We start from the raw sequence: 10,623 nt of genomic DNA, 5'->3' as shown, positions 1-10,623 counted from the left end.
GTGCGACTGCCCGCAGTACACTGCGCAGAGATAATCTCTTAATAATTCGTTCAACCAATTTGATGATCGGCTTCTGTAGGAAGAAAGAATTCTCGACCACAGACTGGACTTAACGTCACCGAATAAGGCCGTGCAGGCGCTTCTACGCTTCTTGCGAGCCACCGGCCTATCGGAACGATCGTGATTGGAACGCTCTTCCGGCGTGTGCATTTTTTTCTTTCTTTTCTTTCTCACTATCTCTCTGTCCTTTTTCTAACCCCTATTTCTCTACCCCAGTGCCGGGTAGCAAACCGGATTCTAACATCTGGTTAACCTCCCTGCCTTCTTCACCATCTCTTTCTCTCTCTCTATAATTAATGTCATGTCGAAATGGCACCGAATCTCTCACGCTGTTTCTGATTTTATTTAAATATACCACATTTTTTTGTGCGTATACCTGTCTTTCTCTAGAAAGACTGCAGCCTGTAGACTGACGCCAGCAACACGAATACCAGCAAGTAGAGCGCGACTTGACGAGCCACAACTTCGCTGCCATTGAAGCAATCTTTTCAACAAGAAAAGTATGAAAATAAATTGGCCGACGTTTAATATCTTCTAACCTTTCTATTCTTCATGCGGTTAGAACTCGTAACGTTCACTTGCGGGGCTTTCATTCGCGGCGCCTTTGAAAATAGTTTTATATGAATGTACAAAGCCCCACAACCGGCCACTTTTAAAACGCGAAGTATGAAACATTACGATTGTCATCTATGAAATTACTCAACTTAGATACCACGAGAGACATCGGAAAACACTACGAAATACATTAACAGCAAAATCAACCTGTGTGTAGCTAAAACGAGAACACAGGGACGTGATGAAGGGGGAGAACACGGTGACACACGATGTTTATTTCGGCTTTCCAATAGGTGCACTCTTTCACCGTGCTTGGGCTCATAAAATTTCAGGTATACTGTCACCTCTGTCCCTATTTTTGTGACATCACCGCTTCACCGCATATTTTGTGATAAATGCGCGTTTTGTGATTTTCTTCATGCGCATAATCTTTTCTGTATATGTTTTCTGCACATTTATGTTACCTTGTTCATGTCGATGGGATATCCTCCGTTAATAATGCGGAAGCTCGCATTGCAGAGGCGGCCCGGTTCGACACTTCTACAGGAAGTTAACTTTATTGTGTTGAACAAGATGTCGTTCCGTCCGGTCATTGTTCCCCTAAGGAAGAATTCGGCAACTTTCTGTAAAAGCAAAGACACACAAGTGCTCGCACTGCCGACAAGAAACTATCCAAGCAACAAAGTATGCGTGTTTCGAGTCTTTTTTCGGCTTTTGGAAGCCGATTAAAAGAGCATTTTCACGTGCTTCACGTGTTCAAAATGTTTAATGGAAGGGTGTCCGTCCCCTGTTATAGTGTACTGTGCCTACCGCTAATAGTTTTGATATAAATTTTTGAGAGCATGTCGTATGCTCACCTCATGAGAAAACTTATCACAGGCACTTACTTCTCAAAAAGTATTTATTGGGATAAAAGAATACGATTTACCGTGTGATAATCTTTGGTGCAAAATTAGCTTTTTTTTTTTAAAGGCAAGTGTTCTAGAAGAACACTCTTGGACTTAGTTGACTGTGCCTGCTGCTGCTGCTGCTGCTGCTGCTGCTTGCTGCTGCTGCTGCTGCTGCTGCTGCTGCTGCTGCTGCTGCTGCTGCTGCTGCTGCTGCTGCTGCTGCTGCTGCTGCTGCTGCTGCTGCTGCTGCTGCTGCTGCTGCTGCTGCTGCTGCTGCTGCTGCTGCTGCTGCTGCTGCTGCTGCTGCTGCTGCTGCTGCTGCTGATGCTGCTGCTGCTGCTGTGCTGCTGCTGCTGCTGCTGCTGCTGCTGCTGCTGCTGCTGCTGCTGCTGCTGCTGCTGCTGCTGCTGCTGCTGCTGCTGCTGCTGCTGCTGCTGCTGCTGCTGCTGCTGCTGCTGCTGCTGCTGCTGCTGCTGCTGCTGCTGCTGCTGCTGCTGCTGCTGCTGCTGCTGCTGCTGCTGCTGCTGCTGCTGCTGCTGCTGCTGCTGCTGCTGCTGCTGCTGCTGCTGCTGCTGCTGCTGCTGCTGCTGCTGCTGCTGCTGCTGCTGCTGCTGATGCTGCTGCTGCTGCTGCTGCTGCTGCTGCTGCTGCTGCTGCTGCTGCTGCTGCTGCTGCTGGCTGCTGCTGCTGCTGCTGCTGCTGCGCTGCTGCTGCTGCTGCTGCTGCCTGCTGCTGCTGCTGCTGCTGCTGCTGCTGCTGCTGCTGCTGCTGCTGCTGCTGCTGCTGCTGCTGCTGCTGCTGCTGCTGCTGCTGCTGCTGCTGCTGCTGCTGCTGCTGCTGCTGCTGCTGCTGCTGCTGCTGCTGCTGCTGCTGCTGCTGCTGCTGCTGCTGCTGCTGCTGCTGCTGCTGCTGCTGCTGCTGCTGCTGCTGCTGCTGCTGCTGCTGCTGCTGCTGCTGCTGGCTGCTGCTGCTGCTGCTGCTGCTGCTGCTGCTGCTGCTGCTGCTGCTGCTGCTGCTGCTGCTGCTGCTGCTGCTGCTGCTGCTGCTGCTGCTGCTGCTGCTGCTGCTGCTGCTGCTGCTGCTGCTGCTGCTGCTGCTGCTGCTGCTGCTGCTGCTGCTGCTGCTGCTGCTGCTGCTGCTGCTGCTGCTGCTGCTGCTGCTGCTGCTGCTGCTGCTGCTGCTGCTGCTGCTGCTGCTGCTGCTGCTGCTGCTGCTGCTGCTGCTGCTGCTGCTGCTGCTGCTGCTGCTGCTGCTGCTGCTGCTGCTGCTGCTGTGTTGTCGAATATAGCTTACACCCAGGACGGAACTCGTTTAACGATTTGACTTATATGTAGCCCCATCTGTACACCATGCTGATGTGCCGGCTGTAGTCTCTGTTCTCTACGAAAATACGCAGTGAAGAAATAAACGCAACGTAAAAGTTTTCTGAAAGTGGTGCTTTCTATGCCTCGTTTACAGGGGATTTGTGCGTCTACTTGGCCGCTTTCTTGCCGAGTAAGATGTGCTGGTCCTAAAGACATAGTGCTGAGCTTGTGCCGGAGATGACGCCAAGAAAAAATGGGCCGATCCCGGAGAAAGTTAGACTCAAAGTCACGTGCTTCACGTGCGTGACGTGACGAGGGGCTCTGCGTCTGGCTTATTTGCCGGTTATAGACATGCAATCGCTATGCTGTGAGACGAGTTGCCGAAGATGATCACTTTTTATAGTGTCCACGAAAGCTTCTCTTGACATAGATTAATATGTGCGTTGGATGCATATAATTTCTTATTGAACCAACGAATAGACCAATTAACTGATGAACACATGCGGTAAGAAGATATATATGCGGAAACCTAATGGGCTGTAGGGGGCAGGCTTTTAAGCATTCTGTTTTAGGGTACCAATGATGGTGCGGTGGAGAAGAGCTTACTTACCATGGTACGATCTGTCAACTTAATCAGTTTTTTTACTGGTGCCGTCATGAGGACCCATGAAAACCGCCGGTGCCATAGCGTGGAAGAATTTAACCTTTCAATGTGGGCGCAAAAAAAAAAAAAAGAAAGTTCACATCACTCGTGCATGCATACGCTGCTGCAGTTACACTGTACTTTTATTGAAGAAATTATTCCATAACTTTAGATAGCTTTGCTGCCAATCACCTAGAGCTCCTCTTAATTTACAAGGTAGCATTTTGTCGTCATATGACAAATACAAGCTGCAACATCGATCATTTGCGCAGCTGCGAAACGGGCAAATATCCTGGCTTATAAGAGTCTCGAAATTTCTTCAAAGCACAAGGCTGACCTAGTGATCACCTTAATAAAGTGCACCGCTGTACATAAATGTCTCGCCTTGAAATTATTAATTATACCCCTGCCCTGCTCAAGCTGTGCATACTCTTCACCGAGAAATTACATCGCGACACTTAAATTGCTTACAACACAGACGCACTTTCTTACCTCTTGCCCTTTCTGATAGTTAAAGAAAGAGAAAGACACCTGCTGTGCACAGTTAAAAAAAAACTGCTATGTGTATACATTTGCTATGTGTCCCAGCTAAAAGTAACCAGGTTTCAAAAATGACGCAGTGTGTTAGGAGGCTCAAACCAACTTAGGGGTGTTGAGAAGCGCGTGGTCTAGTTTGCGGTATTTTTTGTTTTGCTTTGCAAAGTCAATTAATTAGTATACACTAATTGCCTAACTCTTTAAATATTGGCTTCACCAAGAAAGAGCCAATACGAAAGTTATAGATCACATTTGAAAAAGGCCGACTGAAGTGTTTGCAACTAAGTACCATTGATGGAGCTTCTTGTAATTGCCTTTAAGGAAAGCCCCCGAAACACAAAAACAACAGCGTAATAGCGCCGCTATTTCAGCGGCCAAAATCGATAAATTTTGGTAGTGTACTATGTTGGGTGAATAGCTAATAAATCACAGATTTATTGTCACAAATTTTCATTAAAGGATACCGCACGAATAGCCTCACAACATCTTTAGAGCCTGGTTGCCATCATGCTTTCCAAAAACGAATGGCTGCTGTATGGCAGGCTTTAGAAAATGGCTTTGTTTAGAAGGGAATCGAGCAGGCGCAAAAGATGGAACGGAGTGAAGACGAGACACATGACTCACTTACCAGTTCCGTTTATTGCACCGTTCGATTTTCCTCTAAACAAGGTCCAACCAGACCAGTTCAGCGGACTCCTCGAAAAACGCAAAATAGGTGGTTGCCTAAAGTAAATAAAAAGTGGTGGGAAAAATACAAAACACTGCTTGGATTTGTGTGGCCTGAGACATATGTAAAAGGGCCCTCTGTAAGGAAGAGTTACTGCTTGTAGAGTAAAAGATAAAACAATAACTGAAGCAAAAATCACACTTTCTCATGTGGATTTCCGCTGTGAAACCAAGAACAAAGCTGTTTTGCATTAGCCATTTAGTTTCTGCATTGCTTCGAGAACTTGTTGTTTTACTTGCGATACTTGGTTTAGCAGATGGAGAACAGTAACCAGACATTAGAAGTCAGTTCTTTGGAAACATTTGGTTAGTTTCGAATATTTGAAAATACTAAGTAGTTTCTTTTGGTATATGCGAATAGGAATACGGATAGTTAGTGTTACTATTTGATTCGCATTCAATACTTTGAATGTTCGCCCACCTCTAGTTTCGAAAGGCCAGAGCACTAATCCCAAGAGGGAATCGGTGAGTAAATAAATTATAATACGTGAAAGAACTTCAAGATGAACCGTAAAATGTACTCTGAAAAATGTTTTGCATATATGTCTCCCGGTGAGGGACCAAATCAACGCAGATTTTTGTGCGTGAGAAGCTCTCGCCCTTGGCCGGCTTTCGTGTTTATTATGTTTGCTGCTAAAATTTGGCGCTTGCAATTACGACTCATCCCTCAAAGGTACTAATTGCTTTTGAGAAATCGAGATCTAGGCGCAGCTGCTCGGTGTGTGTGACTAATTCGCAGGGCACAAGTACTGGAACAAGTACTGGAACAAGTACTGGAACAAGTACTGGAACAAGTACTGGCACAAGTACTGGACACAAGTACTGGAACTAGCCCTTTGACAATCAGCTACTTGTCTTACCATTGTAAAGACAGCACACCAGCGCACGGAAGGTTGACAGAAGAGACAGACACAAGTACTGGAACTAGCCCTGTGTCTGTCTCTTCTGTCTGGTAAGACAAGTAGCTGATTGTCGCGAGACCTGCTTATGAGGAGTGAGCGTCTTCGCTTTGACAATCAGCTACTTGTCTTACCATTGTAAAGACAGCACACCAGCGCACGGAAGGTTGACAGAAGAGACAGACACAAGGCTAGTTCCAGTACTTGTGTCTGTCTCTTCTGTCAACCTTCCGTGCGCTGGTGTGCTGTCTTTACAATGGTAAGACAAGTAGCTGATTGTCAAAGCGAAGACGCTCACTCCTCATAAGCAGGTCTCGCGACCTCAAAACTTGCAAATTGAGTCCATGGATCTCGCTAACGGCATTTTTCGTTGCGTGTAGCTGTAAGAAAACGTGAAAGAAATTTAAAGTCAGTCTAGGTCTTACCTTTTTGTTGTATTCGGGCTTGTCGGCAAGCAACCCGAACATAATGCCACCTCCTTGAGACCATCCAACAAACTGCAGAGTGTTTTCCTTGGTCTGGCGAAGTATCCAATCTATTTGCGCTGGTAAGTCGTACTTAATCATTTCGTCAAGGCTGAAGAAGAGGTGAGGACAACGTAACCAGTTGGCACGTGAAGTCAATAGCAATAACTGGTGCGAAACCTCATTCAAGACATATTTTAACGGCAGCTGTTAAAAATCAATCGTTACGATGGAGAATATCGGAAAGACAGTTCAAATCATGTGCGGTATTTTTCGAGACCAGTTCATTTCAGACAGTGCCAGTGACATGGAATATTTACGTGGCGATCTTCATGGAACCATGGAGAGACAATGCAGAGTGATTTTTCTAAGTAGGTGCTGCGGAGCCACCAAAAAAAGAATGCTACGAAAGCTTCAAGGATCTGAACGGGGGTTGCACTACCCGCATTATCACAGGCGTGGCCCCTAATATAAATGTATGTCATTAAAGTTTGTACGTTTCTTTCGGTATCTCTCCTAGTATAAGTGCGATAAAGCTAGCATAGGGATAATATTGTATAATCAGATGCTTTTTTATTTTTCGCAATATAACCAACTGCTCATTTGCATATAAAATTATGTTACAACCCCCGATCCTTGATCAGATTGCTTGCATGCCCAAAAATTGTTTCTAGACTTATGTTCTTTTGTAGATTGATGCCATCAGGGATTAGAACATTCAAGCTAAGATAAATTATTTACATACACAGTTACCTGAAATCCCAAAACTTCCTGTATATCTTGTTTAGGAAGACATGACGTGAATACTTCGTGCCTCTGACGTTGCCCAACCACACGTCAAAGCCATTGTCAGCCAGTATGAAACCTAAACGTAATGCAAAACAAGATAATTTACTCTTAGTGCACATGTGTTGCAATTAAAATACATTCCCTGGGCATGCGTGCGTGAGGGCGCACGCGCGCCATTGTGTGTATGTAAGTGTGCTTGTAAACGGCTAATGTGTCAGTCTGAGAGGGAAATTAACTTTTATTTTCTGAAACGGCTATCCGAGTCAGGACCAGGTTCACCCTAGGTGTCTCTCAAAAAAAAAAATGATCGCGATGATTGTGATATCTACCCAGACATCACATTTCCGGTTTATCACAACAAGCATCTGGAATATCCATCTACAGGACATAGCAAAAAAGGGTTCAAACATTTACTGGCACTCTACGTACCTTTGCTCCGGAATACAAAGACATTTACAAAACTTTGCCAGTGGCACCAGTCTTGTCTGTCAGAACTGTTAGCGAACGGACGTGCCTTGAGCATTAGCTAGCAACAGTTTTCCATTTGTAAATTTTGGTTACTGACGCTGCAAGAACATAGAAGGCTGAATTGCTTAATTGTGGGCGAAAAAACGAATTTTCAACCAAGAGCAAACATTCCAATAAAACGACTTGTTTTATTAGGCATAACTGAAGAAGTTATGTCCCCTTGCAGAAACTACGGCTTCTGTTTGGAGGAGGAGGAGGAGAAAAAGAAGAAAGGAAAGGCAGGGAGGTCAACCAGACGCACGTCCGGTTTGCTACCCTACCCGGGGGAAGGGGATTGAAGGGATGAAAAGAAAGGAGAGAGAGGGAAGAAAGTACTCGCAGTGTGAACACGTGCGGTTGTCCAACACTTCACAGTCGGTCACTGAGGCCAGTCGACTTCATGAATTTTAACAATGCCCGCGTCGCTTTGTGAGCCTGCGACGCGTGGGGCCACGGTCCAAGAATCTTTGTCTCTGAAAACGGTCTCCTGTCTAATTTGTTTAACACACTCCGGAGAATGTCGCGTTCGGTCTCATAAAGATGACAAAAACACAACACGTGTTCCACGGTCTCCTCACAGTTGCACGAGTCACAGATTGGTGTGTCGGACATGCCCAGAAGAATGAGTACACTTTCGTAAAAGCCACCCCTAGCCACAGGCGGCAAAGTAAAGTTGCATCACGGCGGGGTAAGTTCGATGGAATTTGTAGCCTCAGTGTAGGATCCAGCCGGTGGAGATGACAGTTCGTAAAAATCGGGCTGCTCCATGATGTTTCTGTCTCGGTTTGAGCGAGTAAACGAAGGCCCTCGCTTCTGTTTGAGTTTTCCTTTGACTACTGCAGACCGATGTTATAATTAGAATGTTCAGTAGAAAATCTTACTAATTCTCTCATTTATTGCTCACATGTGATTTTGGGGTGCCTAAAAGAAAAAAAAAGTTATATTTGTCTCTACCGCGCTCGCTGTTTAGTATTTATAAATGAATACCTAAAGCACGCCATTCATAACCAAGCGCAGCTACCTAATGGGAATTTTCCATTGAAAACATTCTGCAATTGCACCTAAAAGGTCCATAAAAGAAGCAGTTCTTGCAGTGGTAGGTGAAAATGGGATTTTTTTTTTAGATTGCGCTGCTTATTTTCACTTTTAGTTAGCCTCTTCTTTACCATTCACATGATCAGGCAAAAGGATATACTGTCTTATCACTGCACTACAACACATTCGCTTCTACCGCCACCGAGACAACAGCCATGTCGTGGTTGTTCCTATTTCGCCCATTGGCGCACTTTTAGAGTGCAGCTCTTAGTCACCCGTTCCTGCGGCGAACGACGGCGTTCTCGGTGTAACCGAGCGAACGAGCAAACCGAAAGATGAGAGCGAACGCGGTGAGCAGCGGGGGGTGAAAAGAGTGGCTAGAGCTAAGAGGCGCGAAGAGGAAAGCGGAGAGGAGGAAAGCGGAGAGGAGGGTGCAGCGGAACCATGAGGCGGAAAGCGGAGGAAGGTACGGCGAAAGTGTGAGAAGAAAAGTGTAGTGCGGCGACGATAGCTACGAGATGGCGCCAGAGTAGCGCGCGTCGTCTGGGAATCTGGGAGGTTTGTCAGCGGCGGCTTCTGTGAATCGCGCCCACGCGTCACCCACGCGCTGGCCCCACACGCGCTGGCTCTCGCGATCTCCAGATTTGCGGGGCAGTCGCGTCACAGTTCGCTCCTTTTGCAACGTGCCACACGAGACCGATTGTCCGCGCCTACCATTATATAACACGAAATGAAGACACGCATTCATTCACCCAGTCATGAACATGAAATTTGAGCTGCGCTAAAATTTCGCATTAGGGAGTATCGTAATCGTCGGTGAAGGTTTTTTTTTTTGGTTCCTTTCTCCAAATACACTCCACCAACACCGCGGTATGCCAGCTGTCCTTTCATTCTATTCAATTCTCTTAGTACAAACAAAACTGCTACATAAAAAATGTCTGAAATAACCATTTTAAATACCACTAATTATCTATTGTTAAGCTTAATAATTATGCCGTAGTACAGGGCCCAACAGCTGCACTGCTATAGTGTTTAATTTCCGTCAACATGCATGTAACTGTTGCCATTAACGCCTTTTGACATCTGTTCCAGCAGTTATAAATGGCCGCTTATCCTTTGCTGAAAGTTCAAAGCAGATTTAATTTATTATCGCAATTTTCCTGCATTCCGTAAAGAAAATGTAACAATAAATAAAGAAAACAATATAGTAAGAACACCAGAAAGGCAAGAAGAAGAGACGGAACGCAACCGCGTACCAAGGAAGGCTCACCGAGGCTCTGGTGTGGCATGTTAACCACAAAGTCCGCGCTGCAGCCTTCAAATCCGCTCATCAGCAAGACGACTGGTTTTATTCCTTCGTTTCCTCCTAGAATGTCTCCGCGTCCGGCAGGTATTCTGTGCACAGTTATAATGTACCAGTCTTCGGTCCTGATGTCATACTTTTCGACAGGGTATCCCTTGCTGGCGATTAACTGTGTCTGTAACATGAATGTGGTCGTGCGTCGTAATATTGGCGTCCTAATTTTGGCCCTCCCAATCCTATAATGTTTCCATCGTGCAGTGGTTAGACCCACTGCCATGGCCCCTGTCACCTCAAAGCTGCAAATATTGCGCTTTCAGCTGCGATGCTGTAAGGCAGACAGCGCAGTCACAGCAGAGTAACAGTCAATGCAGCGACATTGCCTTCCACGCAGCGGCATACTTTAAGGTTGTTTGTTGGTTATCTTCGGGATATTGGCTTGCTTGGTAAGCTTTAGAAAACGCTGTATATACATTAGACTGACCAAGCCTAATTTACCATAGGCTTCATTTTGTACGCAACATAGCAAACATATATCAAAACCAAATCCATCTTTCTCACATCTTTTTTTTTCTTCTGCCCTCTCTCTCTTTCTCTCTTAGGGCATTTCAATTCCACAACCCCTCCCCCATGCAGAGTAGCATGTAGGCGATTTTATACACACCGGAAAAATTATCTGCGTTTCAATTAGAGATTTCTCTCTCTTCTCTCATAGGCTGTTCCATTGTGTTAAAGTGTAAACACAATGTGCTACACAAAGTTCTTATAACCGGAATCTAGGCTTAAGGAAATGTAGACACTAGCTTGCTGACTACCAGAAAATGGTGTGATAGACCACATCACTGTAAGCCGTCCGATCATGGAATCAGACTGGCAAGTTATAGATCCGTAGCGCAATACACTGTCATGACAGG

At 45.9% G+C, this 10,623-nt stretch overlaps 1 protein-coding gene across 1 annotated transcript; it reads right to left on the bottom strand.

Annotated features, from left to right (window-relative positions):
- Positions 1-3,425: 3,425 nt before the first annotated feature.
- Positions 3,426-9,698, bottom strand: LOC119461980 (lipase member K-like). The gene is made up of 4 exons (XM_037723339.2): positions 9,680-9,698; positions 6,832-6,943; positions 6,040-6,190; positions 3,426-3,513 (listed from the first exon to the last, which is right to left on the bottom strand). The coding sequence occupies exons 1-4, from the start codon at positions 9,696-9,698 to the stop codon at positions 3,439-3,441; spliced, it is 357 nt and encodes a 118-aa protein (XP_037579267.1). The 3' UTR covers positions 3,426-3,438.
- Positions 9,699-10,623: the final 925 nt, after the last annotated feature.

The sequence above is a fragment of the Dermacentor silvarum genome, chromosome 8 (assembly GCF_013339745.2).
Source record: "Dermacentor silvarum isolate Dsil-2018 chromosome 8, BIME_Dsil_1.4, whole genome shotgun sequence".
Taxonomy (NCBI): Eukaryota; Metazoa; Arthropoda; class Arachnida; order Ixodida; family Ixodidae; genus Dermacentor; species Dermacentor silvarum.
Note: the sequence above shows the minus strand (reverse complement) of the source record. Positions and strands in the feature narration are given on the sequence as shown.

What these genes read in the sequence shown, in the direction of transcription:
- LOC119461980 (XM_037723339.2), bottom strand. An exon ending in AGGAAGTTTTGGGATTTCAG is followed by an intron (nt 6,191 to 6,831) that starts GTAACTGTGTAT and finishes CCTCTTCTTCAG; the next exon opens with CCTTGACGAAATGATTAAGT. An exon ending in AGCCCGAATACAACAAAAAG is followed by an intron (nt 3,514 to 6,039) that starts GTAAGACCTAGA and finishes CCACATTGAAAG; the next exon opens with GTTAAATTCTTCCACGCTAT.